Source organism: Leptinotarsa decemlineata, unplaced genomic scaffold, assembly GCF_025532065.1.
Source record: "Leptinotarsa decemlineata unplaced genomic scaffold, Ldec_3_MD MMD2_tig00000505_RagTag_RagTag, whole genome shotgun sequence".
NCBI lineage: Eukaryota > Metazoa > Arthropoda > Insecta > Coleoptera > Chrysomelidae > Leptinotarsa > Leptinotarsa decemlineata.
In genome coordinates this window covers 7,859,111-7,886,005 of record NW_027412549.1, presented here as the reverse complement: position 1 = coordinate 7,886,005, position 26,895 = coordinate 7,859,111, and the positions used below count along the sequence as shown (strand labels likewise).

The 26,895-nt window shown below is 34.4% G+C and overlaps 2 protein-coding genes across 3 annotated transcripts in view; one reads left to right on the top strand and one right to left on the bottom strand.

The window, feature by feature from the left end:
* The window catches only part of Tcs4 (Threonyl-carbamoyl synthesis 4), a 37,593-nt gene that overhangs the window by 8,776 nt on the left and 1,922 nt on the right, over positions 1-26,895 (bottom strand). The window lies entirely within an intron of this gene.
* On the top strand, positions 1,008-26,895 carry LOC141481756 (E3 ubiquitin-protein ligase TRIM37-like). Of its 2 annotated transcripts, none has more exons than XM_074173853.1 (10): positions 1,008-1,281; positions 3,283-3,579; positions 12,463-12,643; positions 12,873-13,042; positions 15,314-15,450; positions 18,024-18,276; positions 18,996-19,168; positions 20,505-20,758; positions 24,237-24,453; positions 26,387-26,895. In XM_074173853.1, exons 1-10 carry the CDS (start codon positions 1,109-1,111, stop codon positions 26,557-26,559), a joined length of 2,028 nt encoding a protein of 675 aa, XP_074029954.1. In that variant the 5' UTR covers positions 1,008-1,108; the 3' UTR covers positions 26,560-26,895. The 2 variants fall into 2 exon arrangements, with proteins under 2 accessions (XP_074029954.1, XP_074029953.1); XM_074173852.1 differs by having other exon boundaries at positions 1,009-1,281; positions 26,384-26,895.

The following is a 26,895-nucleotide window of genomic DNA, read 5'->3' as shown; positions in this document are numbered from 1 at the left end:
GGGGTATTTTCATCCCAAAAGTTTATAATTTTACTTATTTCATTTGAAGTTAATGGTACTGAGCTTGTTTTGCGTTTAGTGGGATCTGTTTGTAAATTTCTTCGTGCTGCGTCGCGTGCATTCCGCGCTTGTTTGAATGCAACACTTTTAAAGGGGTCTAGCATGATATTATACTCCTTGTAATACTTTTCTTATAATAATTTGCTTGTTATATTCCATACGGTTTTAACAGTAGCCTCCTTAAACTCTGTGCTATCCTTTTTTCTCATATTAATCGCCCAATCCTTGAGTATTAATGCAAGCTCTTCGAGAGTACGATTTCCATCCAATTCATATTTTCTGGCGTCACAAAACTCCATAAATATTTTCCAAGTGTATTTTTTACTATTGACAGTATTTTTTGGTGTATTTTCTTTAATGATTTTGTCAATTGCCGCATCATTTTGAACACCAAAGCGAGGAAATGACATTTTCGAAATAAATTGAATTACTGAAATGTCAAACAACTTTATTGTGTTGGTTGCTTAGCAATGTCATGACATAAGTGATAACTACCCGTGAAAACTATCCATGGGTAGTTATCAGTGTAATGATGGTTTCATTGGTTATTTCGACACACATGACTAGAAATAGACAAATTTGATAGGATAATTTTTTTGGCAAAAAATTTTCACTATATCACATTGATATATTGATTCCCAATTTTTTCGGTAGCTAGAAGCTCACATCAACTTAGTTGTGGAATTGTATCGGGTTGAAAATGAAAAACTACCTATACCACCCACGCAAAAATCACAACATCCATTTATAATCAGTCAGTTCATTGCTATTTATCTATTTATCTTCAACTATATTTTTGAGGGGATTAAATGCAAAAACTCTTTAAATATTCTGACTCTTCTAGGATTACGGGAAGTGAGAAATGCAACAGATTTGAAGAATAAAAAGTACATGCTCAAAAATACAATTTTTTTGTTACGCTCTCTGTTGTGCTCTAAGCGCATTCTAATGACTGTTTTTAACGTCAGTGATAAAAACCTGTCAAAACGACAGAAAATTTCCCTTTCGGTTTTCCGATTCTTTTTCATTCGTATACTTATTCAAAATCATGGAATGTTACAACACAAACTCGGAATCCACCTTGGTGGAAGTATTTCGATGTTTTATTTGCATGGAAAAACTGAGGGACGCACACCTGTGCCCGCATTGCTCCAAACTTTGCTGCTATGTGTGCATCAGGAGATGGCTGACGGAGCAGAGATCGCAGTGTCCTCATTGTAGGTGAGTAGCCAAAGACGAAAGTGGCGTAATATGACAGTTCTTTTCATATTTACCGTGATCCTTAGCTCTTGTGAAAGAAGGGGTGCCTCGACAAGAAAAAGTATATAACTTTATGTTGCTTTTAAAAACGTTATCGATTTAGAGAATTTTTCTGAGTGATATGAATTTCTATTAGAAGTATGTGGATGGTCACAAAATATGTTGTTGTTTCAGATATTTGGTTGTTTCAGATATTTCGTCAGGACGAACTGTAACATGACCTCAAAAAAATCTGTTGAAGTCTGTTTTTCTGTTAACTAGCTGTCGCCGTCCCCCCCTACGAACCCGCAGAGGTTGAATTTTGTGAGCTTGTGAAGATGAGGCATTGTATGTCGCTGCGTTCCTTATAAGTGCGCGAGAAAACCTGCTCAAACTTTTTTAGATATTCTATACTTTCGGTTTTTTAAATTTAGCTCTATAGTCACAGGAAGGTTTTTTTACAGGACCCAGAAGCCTCAGAATGTGCATCAAGGTTGGTGTTTGATCAATACGAGCAGTATTCCAAAGGGGTTGGTTCAATTTGGGCTTGAAATAACATACATAGTTATTGATATACTCGTATGCTATATTTTATGAAAGCCAAGTATAGCACTAATAAGCCAATGCGAGTAATTTTAAGGAGATAAATTGATGAAAACATAATAATAGTTATTTAGGAAAGGAAATAATGTTCTCATTACGGAAAAAATATGACAAAGTCGATCCAAGGTATGAGGAATGAAACGGGGGGAATTTTAGGAGCGGAAAATGTGTTTCTATTATTTTCGCTTAAACCAGACCTCTTATTTGAAAAAGTTGAATATGAGAGATGTAGGAAATATAAACATCTACAACTTTTGTGTGAACCATTTTTCCACACATCCTAAAATTTTTTGAAAACACTTCGAATATTCGCTTTTTTTTGTCTGTTATTTATTTTTCTACGAAAATCATTTGTTTTTCACGATATTCAATAGATACTTACATTTTTGGCTAATTAACAGTGATATTTTTTCAGTTCAATTATCTATTTTCAGATTGATTGTTAAAAAACTCCAAAAACTTTTAGTTGAAATCTTTGAAAAATGAAGAAGTAATTGCCAACCACAAAATATTATATTTTGCAAAATTCATTGAAAATAATGTATTGTTTAAGTTTCAAATATTAGGTTTCAAATAAATGGTGACCAACACAACCATTCGATTAGAGATTCAAGCAAACTAAAATTAATGAGAATGAGAACAAATATTGAGCAAAATTCGATTTATTATAAGGGTATCAAGTTTTACAATGAGCTACCAAATGTTTAAAAAACATTCTTAAACAAAAATTCCGAATGAAATTGAAAAAATATTTATCCATGTATGCAGAAAACAGACAGGTATATATACAGTGTGACACACTCAAGATGAAGACACCCCTGTCATTTATTCATTTTTGAAAGCAGATATTTGATTTTTGGTACCCATGTACCTACGCCTGTACGCCTACGCCTACGCAAAATTTGAATTTCATATTCAAGTCCGAGTTTCAATTAATGGTTCTAATTAAAAAGTTACAAAAAAAAATACATTCGTTATAATGTAAGAATGATTAATTGAAAATCGGAATTGAATATGAAAATTATAAAAAAATTGAAGGGTTAAAATCCATTTTTAAGCAACTTTTTCAAATAACTTATTTCGGTATCTCCAATTTTTGACTTGGGTTCATATCCGGTTACACCAGTATAGGTTTTCAATTGCTTCATCGTTGAAAATATCAGCTACAATGAACTATAACCTCCGTTCCGGATTCAACATTTTTTATCCCACAAAGTACTGAAACGAGCCGCGTCCAATGATTCGTTGTTACCGGGTATATGCTAACTTAAGGTAATGGAAAACTTTCAAAACCTACCTTCTTATCTGAAAAAAAAACGTATTTGGTACGCAGACTTTACATTCTGAAAACTTTTTTATAATTTCATCATCCCATTTTAGGGCTTCCCTCCATCTCCACGAATTGGTGAACTGTCGATGGGTCGAAGAAGTCACTCAGCAACTGGATACGTTGCAGTCGCTCAATGTACTGGCAGCAAAGACCGATATCGATCGTGATAAGTGCCCATCGCACTTGGAGAAGCTGTCGGTGTATTGCTGGACGTGTAGACGTTGCATCTGCCATCAGTGCGCTCTGTGGGGTGGCACACATTCGGGTCACACGTTCAAGCCTTTGGACGAGGTGTACGACCAACATGTGACCCAGATTAAAGATGAAGTTACTCAGCTCAGGAGAAGGTTAGTTTCTGTTTGTCAAATGTAGAAAGAGTTTTCAAAAAGCGTTTTCCATTGGTAAAACTAGTGCATACGAGTATTGAGAGTATCTCTGCCCTCTATTTCTCAATATACTCAATGTGGATTAGTGACGCTATAAATTTCGATATAGTCTTACCCACGTGATGTACGATAGAAGACGGTGAGATCGCTCAGTTGCAATTATAGTCTATTTATTTGCCATTTTAAAAATAAACATAATATTAGTGTGAGAGAAAAATAAACAATTGAACAATAATATAGAATACCAAGAATACAAAATATCAATTGATTATTAATAATAATAATCACTTTCCAAGACCTATCATACCAAAAAACAATACAATATTTTAAAGGTATTTATAAAAAATTTGTCTGTGGATCGTTGAACGAATCCCAATAATTCAAGTGATTTAGATACAACTAGTTATTGCCCGCGGCTCCGCCCGCGTAGAATTTGGTTTGCCACATTAGATTTCGTGACAGATCATTGTAAACAAATAGTTACAATATTTTTATTAACCCAAACTTCAGGTTTCCAACTTCAAAACTGACGAAATTCAATACAACCTTCGAACCCCTATTTTTCTCCCTTGGGGGTGGAAATTCCCGATTCCCTTTCTTGATGCTTATATATGCTATACAAAGAACCTACCTGCATATTTCAAGATTAACGATTCTGTAGCTTCGGATGTACGTTAATATAAGAGCGGGCAACAGCTAGTAATTTATATTTTTACATTGAAAATACAATCACTAAAAAGATATGTCAATTGCACTATAAAGAAATTTGCAAAACTAACACAACCGTCAACGTGGTCTGCCCTCACGCGTTTGCCCGCGTTCTCGGCGATGACGCTTCATTGCTAAGACCGCCCCTCTACCCACGCGCATCGTTCCCCATCGTCTTACAGTAAATGCGACGCGCAATGGCTTACTGCGTTGCGTCATGTTAATGTTATCTTGATAACTCTTAAACGAATCGTCCAAACTACTTAGTGTAAAAGACAAAGTGTATCTCTATTAAATACTCAAAACGACAATTGTATCAATTTTTATAAGAATTTGACAGATATTCTAAAATGTGCATTGTAAAAAAGTATCCAATTCAATTGTTTCATTAGTTCGGACTTCCATTGTCTAATATTACATAAAATGACTTGAAAACCCTTCAATAACAATTATATTAAGCAGAGAAACCATGAAATGAAATTACAGTGAACAATTAAATTATTGACCAGACCGAGGCAGAAAAATTCTGATGGAAAATTAGAGAACAGCTGGATCGACAACCAGTTCCAACATCTAACATCAGCAATGAAGAACGTAGAGCTCTGTACGGCCTACGTAGAGACAACACCATCAAGATCCTACCTGCAGATAAAGGAAACGCTACTGTTGTGATGGATACTGTTCTCTACGAACAGAAGATCGAAGAGGTTCTTCAGAAGGGACAATACACGAAGATCGTACAGAACCCTACCTCATCAATTGAAAGACAGTTGTACCAGACTTAAAAAAAACACCAAGTCTATTTTTCGGAAAAGAAGAGATCATCGCTAACACTGCACCACAGTAAGCCCTCTCAGTTGTATGGACTACCCAAAATCCACAAGAAGGGTGTTTCGCTCAGACCGATCATCAGCTCTAGAGATTCAGCTACTCAAAACTTGTGTAGATTTTTATTCCCAATAATACAACCATTACAAGGAAAATCATCATCTTTTGTGAAAAATTCAAGGCATTTTGTCGAACTACTAGGGGTAATCGAAGTCACAGAGCAAGATCAACTAATCAGTTTCGACGTGGAAAGTCTTTACATCAACGTTCCGGTTGAAGAAGCGCTTCAAATCATACAGAGGAAGCTATCCGAAGACGGGGATCTGGAAGATAGAACAAACTTACCTATAGAAGTAAGTATGGAATTACTGGGATGCTGTGTACGAAACTGTTATTTCCAACGAATTCTTTACAGGGACTGCCAATGGAATTGCCACTTTCACCAGTTATAGTCAAAATATATATATAATGGCTTGAAACTCTGGCCATTGAAGAAGCCCACAAGAAACCCCGAATCTGGTTGAGATACGTTGACGACACCTTCATAATATGGAATCATGGGAATACTGAACTAGACGCGTTCCTGAAACACACCAACAGCGTAAGACCTTCCATCACTTTCACAATGGAGAAGGAAATCCACAACGAATTGCCATTCTTAGACGTATTAGTGAAGAGGACCGACACTAAGTAGGAAACATCTGCAAACCAAAAACCCATTCACACGGGACAGTATATGAACCACCATCTATCGATCAAAAGAGGAGCCACCAAGACTCTATTAGATCGTGCTTTCGGGATCTGTCATACGAAGGTCTCGAGAAGGAACTAGACATCATCAAAAATAATCTTCAACGGAATGGCTACTCCAAAGCGATAGTGGAACAGACTTTGGCTAAAATACAGCAAGAGTCTCGCAACGACGAGAAGCCGTCACAATAAGTGCTTGCATTTCCCTACATCAGAGGATTATCGGAAAGGATAAGAAGAATTGAGCCCAAGTACAACATCAGAACCTGCTTCACCAAATGCGGACTGCGATTGTAAGAATTGCATTTATCGGATACCCTGTGAGTGCGGAAAATCCTATATCAGTGAAACTAAGAGGTCATTGAAAGTTCGCATTGTTATTTTAATGTATAAGGCGTGAAAGAGCCACAAACATACATACATATATCCATCCTCATAAACTTTCACATTTATAATATTAGTATAGAAGATGTGATCAATATGACCTTTAGAGGTTACTTTGTTATCAAACAATATTCCCAAGTCCCGAACGCTGTTCGTCAATATCAGATTAATGTTTCTGATTTTGTATGGATATGCAATAGGTTTCACAGTTTTCGAAAATGTTATTCGATAACATTTATTTAAATTTAATTGAAGCATGTTTATATCACACCAACGAGATAACTTATTTAAGTCTAGCTGTAACAGTTCTGCATCACAAAACTTATCTACTACCCTATAAAGTTTGAGATCGTTTGCAAATATTGAGTAATATCTGTGGTGTATGACATGCGACACATCGTTTACAAAAAGAATGAAGAGTATTGGGCCCATATGCGATCCTTGAAGAACACCAGATGTTACAGAAATTTGCGATGATATGGAACCAGAATATTTAACATACTGAATCCTATTCCTCAAATAGCTCTTCATCCATTTTGACATGTTACCATTGATGCGTAATGCTGGGATCTTACCCTATCGAAGGCTTTAGGTTATTAAAAAAATGTTGATGAGGCAATAAATTTGTAGTGCTAGATCTAAGAAATATAAAGCCATATAAGTGTTCATTTATTATGTTTTTCATATCAAATGTGAGTTTTTTAGTTATCAAACAGTCCAGTAGCTTGGGAATTTCAGATTGCTCGCTCACTGGACGGTAGTTTTTAATGTTTTCTCTATCTCCAGATTCGTGGATTGGAGTTAGAAAACTAACCTTTCAGAATCGTGGTGTGTACATCGGCTAGTTTTCATCCTCTTTCGTCCTACTACTGCATAGTCTGTCCGAGAAGGCGTGGGTTGGAGAATTCTCAAGTCTACTCTTAGATTTTTTTACACACTCAGTAAACAACACACAACTTGCTTTCTACGGCTTTAGCACACGTATTTCGCTTATCCGCCAGCACTCCCTTGTCGCCGCAGATTACCGAGTCGACTGATGTGACGTCAAGTTTGAGTACGCCCCGTTTCGGTGAATGCCACATTCAACTATTAATTTGAGGGGGAAGATAAAGAGTGAAAATTCAGATTTTTTGCAGATGTACTATTTAAAACATAAACTTTCAAATAATGAAATGAAAAGAAAATACACCAGATTTGCCCACTTGCGACTTTTTCTTGTTCCCAAGATTGAAGAGACCCATAATACGACGGCGTTTCGAGACGATTGAGGAAATATAAAATCCAGATGCCGGGAGAGCTCAGAACTGCTTCGAGTATTAAAAAAAATGCAGGCACAAGTGTATTATATCTGAGGGGGAATACTTTGAAGGGGACAAAATAGAAATTGATGAATAAATAAATATTTTTTTGAGAAAAATGATAAATCACCTTATTTTTTGAAGATACAGCGAATCTACATCAGAATATTCAAAATTGAAAGATGCAATCATTCTGTTGATTGGAGAATTCCTTTTTACGTTGGTTCTATAAGACGAGATTGTTTCTCAAAGATTGAACTTATTTGATAGCGAATCTACGAATTTCAAGTGATTTCAAACAAAAGTGCTGTCTTAAATTTTCGATATTTGTTACATGATTGATATTCTTTCATTTATGAAGTCCAGAATTCTTCAAAAAAAACATTGTTAATGTTAATTCAATGTTTGCAAATTTCATACTGACGCTTATGTTACTCTGCTGTAGTCGTAAGCGTGTTTTGAGGGCATTGATAGAAGTTTTACATGTTCTCAAGACAAAACTCAAGATCGGTTACTTTTGGTGACTACAGAATCAATGCAGAAACCAGAAATGATTTTTCTATCAAATACAATCTTGAGACTTTTGACTTCATTACATTTTTAAAAACTATATCAATTTATGAAAAATTCTAAATTATATGATGAGGACACAAAAAGTTCCAATACCTTTCAACCTGGTATAATGCATAAAAAGACGATTTGTTCAGGCCAGTCTCGACTTGCCTACACTATAGGTTAATGGACTGACATCAGAAAACAACTATTTCTCTGGCTAATACCACGAAGGGAGTTGGATTATATCCAACATGTGTCAGTTCAGAAATCTTCACAGAAGTATTTCCTGCATATGCTGTTGGCGATACAACCGCTGGAATCGATTTTCAATTATAGGAACGGGCACACTTGCAGATCGGTTTCGAACTATTTGGCCTTCCGGCCTCTCAAGGCCTGAACAAATTGCTCTTTTAGTCTGAATCACAAGATCCCTTTTTTGGATCTTTTGTCCGAGAGCACCGAAAATTATGATCTAGGGATCATTCGATTCGGAATAACCTCCAGCAACTTTTTGAAAAATTTCAAGAAGGGCTCGAAAAAATTGCAAAAGTTATAAACAATTCAGTTAAAAAAAGGGGGTTTGGTTTTTTGCAAATATCTCAGAAAATACTAAAGATATCCGAAATTTGAAAAAAAAATCCTCAAAGTGGAGGAAAGGTCCTAAAAAATTCCCACCTCTATTTTTTACAAATTTTTTATTATTTTTCTATTTTTGCGATTGGCAATTCCTCATGGTTCTCAATCATTGTTATTGAAATAACTCATAAACTAATGGAGATAGGACAAAGACACTTCAAGTCTTTATTGTTCTCCTTTTAGTAATAAACAAATAAGATTTTAAACAAATGCTCTAGCCCTATTATTTATCAAATTTTTTGACAATTGTTCACTAAAATACCTTATGATGCACTGTTTGGAACCTTTGTGGTGTAGTAATCAATATTACTGGAGTTTTCTCCCAACACCAAATCGTTATTTTCAACACCTCGACACGTGTTTCGATCACCAAGTGATCATCTTCAAAGAGGAAGATTAAAACGAAGAACTAGTGCGAGGTAATCCTATTTATGCTATAAAGGTAACCCATACAGGTAAACCATCCAGGCGTAACAACCACACAGGTATACCAACCTAAATTAATTTTACAAAATTGCCTTATCTATTATTTTACAATATATGTTTATATAAAACAATTTTCAGCTATATAAAAATCAATTTCACAATATTGCCTATCCAAATTTATTTTTGTCCTTATGTAGTAATCAGTAAACCCAACAACATTATTTTATTTTATTTTAACAAGCTATATAGTATGCCCTTTGGTATAGGTTCGTCATCGATATTCAGAATATTATTGTGTTTACTTATTTCTACACTCTCATAGGCATCTAGTTGCCTGTTGTTAATTTGTCTAACTAATCTTGGTGAACTTAAGTCTATGGAATGGTTTTGTTGCAAAATATGATGGGCGACTGCTAATTTTTTAGGTCTTCCATATTTTAAGTATGCTATGTGTTCCTTATATCTTACTTTAATAGATCTTTTTGTCTGTCCATAATATTTTGAATCGCAGTCCTTACATTCAATTTCGTAAATTCCAGACTTTTCCGACTCGACTTTGTCTTTTGGACTTCCCAAAAGGCTCTGTAGTGTATGACTTGCTTTAAAAACCACCTTCATACCTAGTTCCTTGAAAATCTTTCCAAAGTTCCTCGTATATTGGTGGTATGGTGGAGATGTATTTATTTGTATGTATATATGTATATACGTTCATTCTTAATCCAAACTGCTTTTTCCTTATTATGTCATCTACAATACCCCTCGAGAAACCGTTAGTGGCTGTTATTTCTTGTATTGTACGGCTTTCTTTTGTAAACCTTTCATGTGTTAGAGGGAAAGTCAAAAGACGATGCACTAAAAAATTCAACCCCGCACGTTTGTGCTGTCCACAGTGATGTGAACTGTGCTTGTGCTGAACTGTGCTTGTTTCTTTTCTAAATATATCGTATTCTAACCCTCCATATTGGCTCCTCATTACCAAAACGTCAAGAAATGGTAGTTGTCCCTTATTTTCTAACTCATACGTAAATTTTATTGATGGACATCTAATCATCTAAAAGAATCCTGCACTGACCCCTGTCGGATATAATCCAACGCCCTTCGTGGTATTAGCCAGGGGAGTAGTCGTTTTCTGATAGGTGTCAGTCCATTAACCTACTGTGTAGGGTGTTGAGACTGGCCTGAACGAATTGTTCTTTTAGATGATTTGATTTATAGCCAGTCTTCAATTATGCCCACTGACCGTACGTGAATGATGGACATCTATTATTAAAATATTCGTCAATATTCGATTTTTTGGTATCGAATATCGCGAAAATATCATCCACATACCTTAGCTAAATCCTAGAAAGGACAAAAACCAAGATAAATACATCTCAGTTCCATACCACCAATATACGAGGAACTTTGGAAATATTTTCAAGGAACTAGGTATGAAGGTGGTTTTTAAAATAAGTCATACACTACAGAGCCTTTTGGGAAGTCCAAAAGACAAAGTCGAGAATTCGGAAAAGTCTGGAATTTACGAAATTGAATGTAAGGACTGCGATGCAAAATATTATGGACAAACAAAAAGATCTATTAAAGCAAGATATAAGGAACACATAGCACACTCAAAATATGGAAGACCTGAAAAATCAGCAGTCGTCCATCATATTTTGCAACAAAACCATTCCATAGACTTCAGTTCATTAAGATTAGTTAGACAAGTTAACAACAACAGGCAACTAGATGCCTATGAGAGTAGAAATAATATTTTGAATACCGATGACGAACCTATACCAAAGAGCATAACTATATAGCTTGTTAAAATAAAATAATGTTGTTGCGTGTACTGATTACTACATAAGGGCAAAAATAAATTTGGATGGGCAATATTGTGAAATTAATTTTTATATAGCTGAAAATTGTTTTATATAAACATATATTGTAGAATGATAGATAAGGCAAAATTGTAAAATTAATTTAGGTTGGTATACCTGTATGGTTGGTACGCCTGGATGGTTTACCTGGGTGGTTTACCTGTAATGGGTTACCTTTATAGCATAAATAGGATTAGCTCGCACTAGTTCTTCGTTTTAATCTTCCTCTTTGAAGATGATCACTTGGTGATCGAAACACGTTTCGAGGTGTTGAAAATAACGATTTGGTGTTGGGAAAAAACTCCAGTAATATTGATTTACTAAAATACCTCCTAAATCTGTTTTTATGGCTTTTAAATCTTTATAACTCATAAACTATTCGAGATACGACAAACACACTTCAAGTCTTTTTTGTTCTTTTAATAATAAATAAATAACATTTCAAACAAATGCTCTAACCTTATATTTAGAAGCAGTGAAAACAATTTGAGGTTTTTAGTTCAAAAATTTTCAGGGTTTTTATGTAAATTTAAAACTTGTAAAAATTAGTTAATCAACTAAAGTATATCTGATAAAATAATCAAGGGAAATGTTTTTTTCATGTCATATCTAGAAGGTATGTGATTTTATTTTTTAATAATGATATTTCATTATTCAAAGGTCCGTACTGGTCAGCACGTGCGGGACACGCATCGCCCGCTTTTAGCGCTATTTTCGCCTCTACATTAAAATTATAAATATTGATGATAGAGTTCCGGGAGGTGAGACTTTTTTAAAGAAAATTTCCTCCTCTTTTAGGATCTTTTTTTGGATATCTTTAGTATTTTCGGAGATATTTGCTCTTTTTTATTGAATTATTTATAACTTTTGCAATTTTTTCGAGCCCTGGATCATAATTTTCGGTGCCCTTTTTAAGAGAAGTTCCAAAAAAAGGATCTTGTAACCCAGACTATTTTAGTTAATTTTATTTACAGCCAGTCTTCAAGTATGCCCACTGAATATATGTGATTGATATAATAATACATAGTAAATATGAGCGGATTTATTTATTTTTAATAAATCGTCATTATAAATCTAAAACAGAGTATATTCTCTGATAACACCAAAAGAAAATTTTGTCGTTTGACGATCATCAAATTATAGTTAAATGGTTATTATCTCGTGATTGGACACATTATAGATAATAATTGTTAAAATACATGCAATATATTTTTTATTTTGAAAAAACTTATATTATCTTACATAAAAATTTTTAGTTGAAATCAATCAAACTGACACTTTGTATGTAACAAATGCAAGTTTGTTTAGAAACAGTAATTTAAAAAAAAAGAAGTACCTGCTTCAAGGTTACATTCTGGGACCTTCTCAGATGATGATGACGTATCGTTCTTTTTTTTTAGATTAATGGAACTCATAAGTATCGTTCAAGAAGTTGAACGGAACGTCGAGTCTGTAAGATCGGCAAAGGACGAGAGAGTAAGGGAAATAAGAAATGCGGTGGAACTGATGATATCGAGGTTAGATTCACAACTAAAGACTAAACTTCTAACACTGATGGGTCAGAAAGATTCTCTAACGCAGGTAACAATTGTTTTGTTTTTATAATATGCAGCCTACCTATTTACTCTTCTGAGCAACAGGTATCAATAATTTTATTTTATTCTAATGTTGACATTTTTGAACTGTGTTAATTATTCACTGGAAGGGTAGTCAATTTTATCTCTTGGTAATCTGTTTTTCTGTTAACCAGCTGTATAAAGAAATATTGTGTCGAATCGTAATTTATAACTGGAGACTTTTTTTTCTGAAGGAAACTGAACAACTCGAGCACTTACTTCATGAAGTGGAGCATCAACTCCACAATTCCGCGAGATCGGAGTTGATTTCTAAAAGTAACGATTTATCAAGGATGATAAACGCTATAAGAAAAAAGCCTATGGCTAGCTTTGTTACAGCTCCCGTACCAGCAGATTTCCATAGGTAATTTACATATCTGTATTATCGTTCATGCGTTTCTTATATAATTTTCTCATTTATGTATACGGGGTGATTCTCCAAGGTGGCTCACCCACCAGATAGAAAAACAAAATTTGGGGGTTGTGTATTATAGTTCAATTTAAATTTTTTGGAATATTTACTTACTTTGCCGTACTTCCGGTTTGACCGGAAATGACCCCAACTTTCGATTTTTAAATGGGACATCCCATATATTTTTACTTATTTCGATCGATAATGACATTCTAAATACAACAATACTTCACTTGTCACTATTTGACAAATGAATTCATTTTCACTCCAATTTTTATTTTTTGATCTAGAATGCCATGGATCGTGTAAATCGCTACATTCTGTATCAAGTAACATGGGAAAACTGAAAAATTGCAAGAAACGATCATAACTAATAACAAATAATACATATTCGGTATACTTCTGCACTAAGTCCTGTTATTCTAGTTATCCGTGTCAAATAATTGAAGCTGTTGCTAGGACTACCTAAACAAATAGGCTAATGAATATGCTGTTACTTTTAAAAATTTATTTGTTGTGTTGTTTATAATTAGATATGGCAAAATTATACCAGAAACGAGAAAATTGACATGTTGTTAATTTAAGGAGAAACAAAAAAGAATGCAACTGATGCAGCTCGAATTTATGCTCAGAGGTGCCCTAATCGTCACCATCCCACTCGGCATTATTTTCCAAACCTGGACAGAAAAATGCAAAATGAACCAGAAGAAAATGCCAATAACTTCATCGTCAGTGAAGAAAAAGAAGTAGACGTGTTGTCTATGTTGAAGTGAATTGTACGGCGTCAATTCGCCAAATTGTTTCCGAGTGTGATATAAGTTATTCGTCCGTTTGGAGAATTCTTCACAAATATAATTATCGATCATTCAAGTACCAACTACAACAACATCTTTACGATAACGATCACAACCGAAGATTAACAAATTGCAACTGGTTTTTGACTAAATACAGAGAAGATGTTCGTTTTCCATTTAAAATGATTTATTCAGATGAAACCCGATTCACCAACTTGGGTATGTTCAATAGGAATAATAAAAGGTACTGGTCTCAAGCAAATTTACATCTGATGCAAGAAGGAAATTTTCAAGAACGATTTGGTTTCAATTGCTGGATGGGTATTATCAGAGAAAAACTTTTGGGGCCAATAATTTTCGACGGACAACTGACTGCGGAAAGATATCTACAGTTCCTTAGAAATCTAATTAGTGATTTCATTGAAGATTTGCCACAGGCTAACCCAGTTGATATCTATTTTCAACAAGATAAAGCGCCACCTCACAATTCTCAAGTCGTAAAAGAACATCTGAAAAGAAAAGTGGATTAGCACTTATGGACCTATTGGGTGGTTCGCGAGGTACATTCTTGAGTTGTCATATTTTTACACAAATGTATTATTTCTTTTTCATATTCTAGATCACCAGATCTTACTACCCTAGATTTTTTCTCTGGGGAACAATTTAAAATCAGGTACAATACAACATCAGCTACTCGTAAGAACTAGAGCATAAAGTAAGGGTGACATTCCAGAACATCACTGAGGAACATCTAATCAATGTGATGCGCGCAAAAATTGAAAAAGTTGAACTTTGCCATAATCAAGAAGGAGTCCATTTTGAGAATTTATAACCTTAATGGACTAATTTGCGACTTTCTTGCAATAATTCAGAAAAATAAAGAAAATAAAGTGAAAGTGGGTGACATCAAATGATTCGTAAAAAAATGATCTTTCACAAAAAGCTGATGAGCCACCCCCTGTCCATTAGAAAAAATGAATTAAGCGATTTACATGGCATTCTGGATCAAAAAATAAAAATTGGAATAAAAATGATTTCATTTATCAAATATTGACAAGTGAAGTATTGTTTAATTTAGAATGTCAAATAAGTAAAAATACATAGGATGTCCCATTCAAAAATCGAAAGTTGGGGTCATTTCCGGTCAAACCGGAAGTACGGCAAAGCAAGTAAATATATCAAAAAATGTAAATTGAACTATAATACACAACCCCCAAATTTCGTTTTTCTATCCCCAATAAAAAGTTACAGGGGTGAGCCACCTTAGAGAATCACCCGTTATACCGTTTTCCACAAATTAAAATATTTTCGTCATGTTAATTATTATCACTAGTATGCTTCATTTTTCCCTTTTATGAGTACCATAATTTAATCTGTCTCCTGTAGCTTCTAATTATCAAACATCAGAACTGAAATCATTTCTTTCTAGCGAAATCGTCCCGACCTATGACAGTAGCAACTTCGTGATGCACTCATTTTCGCAACTTCAGCGAAAATGTGACCCCGTCTACTCAAATCCTCTTCATTGTAATGGTCTCAGCTGGCGACTCAAGGTTTATCCCGAAGGTAAATGAATATCTTCAAGTAGAATTGATAATATTTACGTTATATTTTCTAACATTAAAAAATAATTTGAGATTACAATTTTTTGAACAACTTGTAATATGTTCATGGTATCTAAAAAATTTCCCTTAACAAGACTTAATTGCGAGAAAAAAATTCGCAAAGAATTTATAAATTCAAGGGCGTCGCCAACTGGGGGCAGTTGCCCCCCTAGAGATCAAATGTAGCTAGCCGCAAAGCGATCAAAGTGCGAGCAATTGACTTCCTTACTTATTAATAAATTCCGCATTGCATGACAAAACGTAAATAAATTCACAAGGTTTAATGTATATTGTAGAAAGTATTGAAATATTCAGAATAACAATGAAATTTTGACATCCGTTTTTAAAAATCGCCGCCATTATCATCACGAATCACGACTATATCAGATTTGCAATTAAACAGTGTAAAGATATGTAGGTAGGAGGTAGGTATGGTGTGTGTGTGTTGTGTGCATTGCATTTCTTTCTACGACAGCCATTCACCAGCATTCACGTTAGTATTGTATAACTAAAGTAGAAGTTATTGTTACGAACATACAATTATGATTGGTTTTGTGGACAATGCCATCTGTAAGTGTGAGTTTTCATAAGAAACTACAGCCTACAGTTGAATAAATCGACTACAATCTTTGTAAAACCTAGTATTGCTACTCGACGTTAGATGGTGTTTGTTCAATGTACTCTCTAGAATTTGGTAGCAGTTTCTAGATCGGGTATATAAAGACGTGAGCCGCTGTTAGCGAGTCACTTTTTAATTAGAAGCGATCAACGAAACATTCTAAACAAACAACCTGCACAGTAGAGCGATCTTTTAGCAGCCTCAGAAGACTGAAAACATGGCTAAGAAGCACCATGGCAGAAGATCGCCCTAATGGTCTGGCCATGATGACTGTACACAGAGTTATAATAAATAAAAACCTAAATAATTTTGAAATTTTCCATGTTTTTTACCACTTTTATTTGTAACTAACATTAATGCAGTTTCGTTCTATGAGGACATTTTCAAACTTATACAATAAGTTGGCTTGACTTCACATATCAAGTAGGTAGATAATATTTCAAGAAGCAGAGCTACTGTTACATGCAAAAACTTGCAAATTCCAATGTTGAGACTTGCAAATCGCCGCCGTCTGCAACGCTTATTCAGACGTATACACGGAACGAAATACGACTTGTGTAAGCTTGTAGTCTTGCATGACCTTGTTTGATTCTTCACCAATATAAATATTAAATACGAATTCCACGGAAGTGGAGAATGTAATATTACAAGCGTACCTACTCGAACTCAGCACTGAGGAATTTTGGCTGCAGGCACAATTACCCGAAAAATATCCTGGACTGTGGGAAATTGCGAGAAAACCACCGTCACATCTTGTTATTTCTAACAAAACTGAAGCCAAATATTGATTATTTGCTGTCAATTCATACATAAGTACGTTCTTCCCATTAAAATTATGACTATTTTGTGATTGTCATAGTGCAGAAGTTACGATATTAATGTTTAATTTTAACTACATTACGACTGAGTTTTAGTGTAATACGAGTAATTACATATTAGAATAAATGACATAGGAAGATATACTTTTTTTTTCTAATTGATTCGGCCGTTACTTGATGAAGCTCCATAGTAATTTCAAAAACTACACCTCAACGATTTGATTTCCACAAACTTTATTTGAAAAATATATCACAACATGTTTCGCTAAGACATTAGCTTTTTCAAGTGATTTGATTTGATCACTTGAAAAAGCTAATGTCTTAGCGAAACATGTTGTGATATATTTTTCAAATAAAGTTTGTGATCAAATCAAATCACTTGAAAAAGCTAATGTCTTAGCGAAACATGTTGTGATATATTTTTCAAATAAATTTTGTGGAGATCAAATCGTTGAGGTGTAGTTTTTGAAAAAGGAAGTTATACTATTTTTTTTATTTTCACCAAACCGAATGGGTAGTTTTCTAAATAAAATTAGTGAGTATTGATTGGTTTCTCGTGATGTCAAAAAAGTAGAACACTGTTCCGAACCAGTAAACTGTACACACCTCAGCAATTTTTGTTGCTTTATAAAACTCAGATCAGACCCTCTTTGGAGTATTGTTCTCATGTACGAAGCTCCACCCTAAACATACCCTGAAGCTGCTGGATTCCATCCAAAAAGGTGGATGACATCCACTCACAAAAAAATCAATTAATTGATTACCCAATCAATTCTCACTTTTTATTCGAAAACTGTTACTTCGTAGTTGGAAGTTGGAACGTAGCCGCAAGTCAAATTCCATAGTTAGATCCAATCTGTAAGGGGTCCACCGGAAACAGCAATATTTTGAAAATGGTCTATGATCTATGATTAAAAAGGTTGGGAACCTCTAATCTAGATTATTTGAAAGTCCTGGTTTGAATTCGCTTCAGCTCCTCAGAAATTAGATTACTTGTCTGGAGATATTTTGATTAAATTTACACAATTATATAAACCATCGAGATGCCTAAGAAACAAAACGCATTCCATATGACATTCTAACCCTTGTCCTATACAGGTAACGGTGTGGTGCGCGGAAATTACCTCTCCGTTTTTCTCGAGCTGACGGCCGGATATCCAGAAACTTCCAAATACGAATACAGAGTGGAGATGATTCACCAGGCCGGCAGAGACTCTTCTAAAAATATCGTTAGAGAATTTGCTTCCGACTTTGAAGTCGGAGAGTGTTGGGGTTACAACAGGTTCTTCAGGTTGGATCTACTAGCAAGCGAAGGCTATCTCAATGTTGCGACGGATACCTTGGTGCTAAGGTATCGTATGAAATGAAAGTAGCATCAATAATTGGAATTTAATATGTGTGACTGATGACTTGTTTACTTTATGGTAATTCATGATCACTTAAATGAAATGAATAAAAACACCAGTGGTATTTAGACAAGAGTGTTTTTATTCATTTCATTTAAGTGAATTGGAATTTAGGTACTTGATTTTACTAAAAATGCAAAACATTTTTGTTTTAATAACGACGTCTATTATCCCCAAGAGATAAAAGAATTTTTAACTAGAATGCTCCAAGTTGGGATATCAATTTTATCAAAAAATTAAAATAAATTTATGGACACATATTCAAACATATACATAAAAATAAGAAAAAAATGTAATGACTCCACAAAAAATGTTAAAATAACAATGGTTTCACTTGTCAAGTCGTTCAAGAAGATGCAAACTAAAAACTAAATTCATTAATTCAATTTCAATCGATTGGAGAGAGCTCAAACTCAATGAATGTTCTGAAAAACTCATTTCTATTCTCATTCGACGTAGCTGAATAGAACCGTGAGATATGCTTAAAAGGCGAAAGGGGTACTTTGAATTTTTTTTTTTCAATATGCACAAGCTTTCACAATTTTTCTTATGTATTCAAAAAAATTCGCAAATTTTTGTTCAAATTTTAAGCGCTTACATTAAATTACAAAGCATCAAGCAAAACATATTACTTTTGAAAACGTATTTATTTTTCATTAACAAGATTTCAAGTTCGAGCTCCGACATTCTACCAAAGATGTCGGGATCAACAGTGGTATATTAACCAACTACAGGCAGCTCAACATCAATATGTTACCCAAATTAATGAATCCAAAGAGCGATTGGCAGCAGAAATATCGAAGAATTCAAATTCGATTCCAAATGTTACTAATGCAGGTACGTTCCTTCTGTTCTTAAGCGACAGATATTCATAATTACAAAATCATCTACTTTCTTATAATAAATGTTTGGAGAAAGCGGTAAGTGTGAATTGTACTTTTTTTTGAAAATACGCATACATATTATATACGTTGTAGTATTGGGGTTACTCATCTCTTTCTAGCATATATAAGCAGTGACCTATCAACTATGAAGCCTCTTGTTAGACTTTTCCTGTCATTTTCTCCAGAGTTTGGCTGATTTCATTCAGTTGCCAATATAAACGTTTCCTCATGCACTTCTTGGTAACGCTTCCTCTGTACTTCTTATATGCACAAACTGATTTTGTTCTTTTCCTCTCTCTATACCTTAATCTTGTTATTGCATCAAGTGTTTTCATACTTTGGGTTTCAAGTGTTTTCATACTTTGAGTATGAAAAAGCTTGAGAAAGCTATTGTATAGCGAAACACGTATTGTGTTTATTTGCGGGTTTGTAAACTGTCCAGTGAATGTGTTACTTGAATACGTTATGTATTTTCATTAAGTATCGGTCAATTCCATCACATTGCTTGTAATTGTTTTAGCAAAATCTCTTGGCCTCCTTTTGTATTTTTTCCTGCTCTACTCGTTCTTTTTATTTTTCCATTTCTATTTATTTTTTGTTCTTCCGACTCCTCTTCCAACTGAAGAAACTGACCGATTGGAATTAATTGACTCTATACTGGGTGCCTGATCACGGATCATTCATATATTGACCCTGAAAAAGCTGTGAAGGTACCAAAATTCACAGGACTAAATAAGGAAATATGTAAATGAAAAGAGTATATGGAAAATATACTTGGAAACACACACGGGAAATCCTTCAGGAACCGCCTGCAAAAGGACTACTACAAGACAGCAGAGATCAACTCAGAATAATTACAGGGCTACTAATTGGATATTGTCTATTTATAGAACACCTGAACAAAATAGTGTATTACGGAGATCTTAGCTGCAGGCAGTGCTGCAAAGGAATGAAGACAGATTCTCCTGTTTTATGCGACTGTGAGGAACAGGAAGGAAGAAGTGCATGAAAACTCAATTTATGTACAGAATAATATGACATTCAACAAATTATCTGTACAAAGTGGTATAGAAAATAAGATTGTTGAAATATGTGTCATGAATGAATGAGAAGAAAAACGCAATAAGCCCACGAAGCTACAATATTTTTCGTGGACTTGGATGAAATAACGGCTCTCAAAAAAACTCATCTTCTCTATTAATTTGATTCTCCCAGAGACCATGCATCAACCATATAAACTTTCTGTCACACATGTTTTGATGATATATGAAAGATTATTAACATTTTAGGTACACCAGAGTTCACATTATTTGATAGTAACACTAATCCTTTGCCATCCACTTCGCGGGTCGAAGTCCCCGAAAAATCGGTGTCTGTGAACTTTCCATTTTTGGAGGAAAGAGGAACCGCCGTAACAAATCTCACTGCTAATCCAATGAATTCAGAGGAGATTTCAAATATTCAGTGCCCTTGTACATCAAAAGTGCGTTCGAGTGGTAATTCAGTATGCAGCTCTACTTCTGACTCATCGATACAAACGCAGGTAATAAAGTATGACTCAAACACTCAACACGGAAAATGAGATAGATACTAAGGTTCCTTCATAATTTCCAAGCCTTCTTTGGTATTTCAATGTGCTCACTAAAGTTTGATTTGTCCCCCATATTCAAACAAAGAAATTTAGAATTGGATTTATTATCGATGATTTGACTATCTACTGAATGAGTTTCATAATTGAAATGAAAAGTCATATTTGTTTTGTTGGTATTGAGGCAAAGAAAATCAGCATCACACCAAACATTGAGTCTATTTAGATTATCAGAGATTATTTCCTTCGAGGTAGCGATGTTTTTCCCTCTTCCACTACAAAGCAAGATGGTGTCATCGCAAACAATGTGAAATTGTCTTCATTGCCAATTAGCAAATGATCTATCACCTACTTTTACAAGCTGAAACCTATTGCTAAGTTAAAACTGGTGTTGCATCCATGGTGTTCCATTTTTTAAGTATCTGTCAAATGCTTTTGTGAATTCACAAAATACTCTTCTAATAAATTTATCATCATTCAAATGTATACATATAGCTATTTTTTTATGTTGTTTCTTCTCGAAACATATGTTCACAGTTTCAGCTGTTTAGTATGTTTAGTTTGTTGGTGACAGGCATAAAAGTTAGAAGTGTTTTACATGTTTTGCGTATCGAAAAAATTGGATCAAAGAATTTTATGAAAAAAATGTTGACAGTAGCATACGGTAATTGTACTTACTTAGAAAACTATTTACACGTGGTACAAGCTTTTCACAGAAGGTCGAGAAAATGTAAATGACGACGCTCGCCCTGGACGCCCCAGCACTTAAACAACCGATGAAAATGAAGAAAATTGTTAAAAAGAAACGTCTAATCATTATTAGAGAAGTTGCTGAGAATTTCGGCATATCGGTTGGCTCGTGCCATGCAATTTTTTCGTAAATCTTGGCATCAGCGGCAGCTCCTCAGAGGAGGCAAGGGTGTCTTAGCCTCCCCATAAAATTTGAGGCTATTCATCGCAATAAATTAAAAGATATTGACAAATAATTATGATTATTTTTTTCTAAAAATGCTTGGGTATCAATACTTTATCATTAATTTTTAATATAAATACATAATATGCCCGAAAAAACACTATCACTCACTACGTAGTACGTACCACACTGTATCCTGCATTAACAAATCTCAAACGCACCGCCCATGAACGAATAACGACGAAACCATCAACCCGAAATAATAAATGCCATACGTTGATACGTTGCAAGAGAGCCAAGCCTCCGACCGCTTTAAAAAACACAAGCTCCGCGAGACCGATCCAACCAGCGACATACGTCCCGATTTGTAATTTTAGTTGCAGAAATTATAGCTTTAGAGCTGCTGAACAGCCTGAAGAATTGCCCAGGCATTTGCCGATAATAACGAACACACTGTTCGAGGATGGTTTGCAAAATTTTGTTATACGGAGATTTTAGCCTAGAAGATGAGTCTCGAAGTGGTGGACCTACAGTAAACCAGAACGAGGATTTGAGGACCCTCGTGGAGACTGACCCATCACGAACGGTACCTGGGAAGAAGTGGGCGTTAGCTCCAATGCGGTTTTTGATGATTTAAAACGTACTGGAAAGGTCAATAACTTCGAAAAGTAGGTGCCTCACGATTTGAACTTTCGACAGAAATAGTCACGTTTAGGGCTATGTTGTTCTTTGCTGTTGCGCAACCAAAACCCTCCCTTTTTGAATCGAATCGTCACGAGAGATGAAAAGTGGATGTTCTACGACAACAGGAGACATTCATGACAGTGGTTGCACACAGATGAGCAACCCAGGCACTTCCTAAAGACAAAAACCCACTAACGATAAAGAACTAGACATCAAAAATGATCTTCAACGGAATGGCTACTCTAAAGCAATGGTGGAACAGACTTTGGCTAAAAGACAGCAAAAGCCTCGCAAGGAAGAGAAGCCGTCACAACCAGTGCTTGCACTTTCCTAGATCAGAGAATTATCGGAAAGGATAAGAAGAATTGGGTCCAAGTACAACATCAGAACCTGCTTTAGATCTGAAAACACTCTCCGTAGCAGCCTCACGAAAACCAGGCCACCAAACGCGGACTGCTATTCCAAGAATTGCATTTACCGGATAGCCTGTGAGTGCGGAAAATCCTATATCGGTGAAACTAAAAAGCCATTGAAAGTTCGCATTGCCGAGCACGAGAAACACACAGCGAGGGGAAACCAGCAAATCAGGAATAGCAGAGTATGTTTGGACCCACCAACATAACATCAAGTGGTCCCAAGCTGAGATCATACACAGGGAGGAACACTGGTTTAGGAAGAAATTCAAAGAAGTCGCATACATGTTGTCCAGCAATGTATTCAGCCAAGCTAGCAACATATGGAAAACCATAATCAAGTGAAAAATGGCCAACTCCCGCCAAACGGTCATCTCCTGTTAAACCGGTGAAGCGGAAAGAGGTGATAAGTGAAACTACTGGAATAAATAGTCATCTCTCCAAGGAATTAGTCCAGTTATCACCCGAATACTATTGTGGATACTAACAATCGAAACGTCGTGAAGTAACTTGGCTTGGAATATCTTAACTTTTATTTTAATATTTTTTTTTTATTTTTTGTTTAATTTTTCTAATTTTTACTCATATTTTATTTCACTATAATTTCATTTTCAGCTATTGTTTTCAATGATTCACTTGTATTAGTTCTTTTAGGGATTTCCAATCATTTTATATAATATTAGACAATGCAAGTCCCAAATAATGAAATTCGTTATTATTATAATATAATATGTTGCCTATTTAAAAATCTGTATTTTAACCAAAGTTTCAACTATTTTAGAAAGTGTCACAAGCAGTGAAATCCGTCGAAAATCTGATAGATCATCCATAGATCCACCTGTATGAATAGGGAAAACAATTGCCATTCATTTGTGGTTTGTAAATATTCTTTTCACATTAAAGTCATTTAATCAATGATACCAAGACCACCAACAAATTTCTATCAATTGATTAGCCTTGAAACTGATAGATTCCCAATCAAAAAACAAGCTACCCTTATCAGTAATTGAATTCTATGCATTCAGATTCATTTATATATTTTTTTTCATCATAAAAACGAGTCATTGGAAGATTTGAGGTGACCAACAGACTTAATCAATACTTGCTTTTCTCTAGCCACTTTCCCGATAAACAAATTCCTTAATTTTGTATTAAATCTCTCCTAAAATCATTATTTCGACATCAAAGGCATCGATTGGTACATTGCCAATCGTTCTATATAAGCTCTGTTAAAAAAATTCCTAGACAATCTCGAGAAGTGAGTAATCTGAAATAAGATGGATACATTCTCGAAAGAAAAATATCAATTCTATTGTTTTGAAGCTCAAGATCAGGAGAATCAAATTAAATATGCATCACATAATATGGATTGACAATATGACACGTGAGTCCAGATGTAAATGATATTTTTTATGAACTTCAGGTAAGTGGACAAAAGTCAAGGGAAAACTCATCCTGCCATAGCGGAGAAGAAACTCGGCAACTTCTAGGCGTAGGAGTATCCATCAGTTCTCCCAATCTCCTAAACTCTGCTGTTTCTCTCATGCTCTCCAGCAGCACCAGCGAAAGTGACCTAAGCGAACCTGAACATCTTATAGAAGAATATAGTGCAAGGGAAACCAATATTGAACTAATGGCAGGTTTGTTATTCAAAAAAACGGGAACTTTAATAGTATATAACAATAGCTATTTATGAAATGAGTGTGTGAGTGAAAAAGTTTGCGAAACGAGTGTAACGAGTTGAACAATTTCACGAACAAAATAAAACTTACTTTTAACACAAATATCATACAAAGTTTTTTGTACAACTGTCCTGTTTTCATAATAAAATAAATAAATTTAATATTTCTATAAAAAAACATTTTGACATCACTTGTCAGTTAACTATTTTCATGTTATCGCATTTGCTGTGAAGTGGTCGTGTCAGGTGACGCCGAATCACCAATAAACAGTAATGTTTACAGCTCACACGTTTTATTTTCTTGCTGGTGTTTAATGTCTTGCATAATGAAGAACAATAGTGAGGAATTCTGTGTTCCTGACGAAATTGAAGAGGCCGCAAAAAGAGATTCAATTGAATTGTTACCAAAAAATCAGCTCAGCAGTACGACATCGCATATATTCTAATTTCCTTAGCTGGTATAGACCTAAAAACGTCGAAGGAAATTTCAGCGAAATTGTCTTCTTAGCCTATCTAGAAGAGAAATCAAAAATATGTAACTCGTCAACTTTGTGGAGCAAGTTTTCACATGATAAAGTTGAGTGCGCTCAATAAAATGGTGTCACTACAAGCAAATATTTCAAGGTAATAGTATTCTTAAAGCGGAAAAGTTATAAGCCAAAACAATCAAAAACTCTTACGTTCGATCAAGTCCAGAGGTTTATAAATGATTAATTGATAGTTCAAATTCCAAATACAAAAACAAAAATAGGTCGTTCTTTTTGCATTGTTGGAAAAAACATTGACTATTTTAATGAATACGTTGCATTACGCCCTCGTTATCAATCATCGACGTTTTTTCTGAAATACTCAAATTATAAATGCAGTGCAAACCCAGTTGGTATAAACACGTTTTGGAAAATGCCCTCTACCATTGCTAAGTTTCTGAACCTCCCGGAATCAAAGGAATATACGGTCACTGTTTTTGAATGTCTTCTGCTTCTTTGCTAGCAGAATCAGGAGCAAATATAACGGTTACTAAGAAGCACAGAGGATGGAAGTCTACAGTAGCTGAGAGTTACATTGATCAATCTATTTCTTATAAAAAAGCTATTGCTGAAATAATAATAACAGCTAGCTCCAGTGTTACAGCATCGTCCTCTTTACTTCAAAAATTATATGTTAATGCCCATGAAGTTATCAACTCAGCTAGTTCAAATATATTACAAGGCTCTTCACCATGCAAGGTATTAATTTCAGCAGTTGTTCTAATTGTACTTTTCATATTAATGCTCATTAATAATAATAATAATGTAATTAATGTATATAATACATTTGTAAAAGAATTCAATTGTATCTATATCTATTGTTCATAATAAAACTTCCTTGAAAATTGAATAATTATGTTTTGTTTATTGCTATTTGATCGAAAAAAATCGCGTTGAAAATACTTCTAATAATAGTGTTAAAAATATTTTTAACAGGCTACTTTGTAAATATCATCTTTTAATACCCTTGACAACCATTAAAAATGTTACTTCCAATGACAGTTGTACAAAAAATCTTTTTTGCTTTCCAATACTCATTTAAAATTCAAAAAATAGAAATGCTTCCTTTGAAAACAGAAACATTCATGAATATCATTAAAAGATTTACATAAAATCTGTGACTGATTTCACAATCCTGTTGGATATTGACTCATAACAAATTTACTTTTCCTTTTTAAAATTGTACATTAGTCCTGAAGGCAACTGAAAATCACATATTTCACTGTGCAAAAACCTTTGAAAAGCATTATTAAACATACAAATTTGTATTCCACATACAAGTAAACACAACTTTATTTCAAACTGTTTTCAAACAAGAATATTAATAATTTTTCAACAACAATGAATTTATTTATTTCAAAGAAGAAAATTACCATGAAGATAATGATGTCGACATGGAAATGATGTCTGGAGGAGATTGTGGAAATGTATCCTGTGATTCGTATGAATGTCAAAACCCTGAATCAGGAAACACTGTGGCAGAAAAAGATGCCGAAGAAGCGCCCACTTTGGAGGTAGCAGAATCTTCATCTGTTTAATACGAACCTTGGCCATAAAATAGTATTTTAAATGGAGATATGAGATAACCTACAATTATTTTTTTTTTAATTTATCCAGCTGATACCATCCTTATTAGTGTTACAATATTTAACTAGGAGAATACTCAAATGAGTTATAAGAGCCCAAAATTATTTTTTATATGCCTAGATTCATCAAAAATTGCAATATAAACTAGTTGAAAAATCATTATATAATAATTAGTAATCCTAATTGCAATAATATCTAAATAATATATAAATAACTTCATTATATGAAATTTATTATCTCTGTAAAATTTATTTGATCATTATAAATTCCAAAATGTTTCGTTTTTA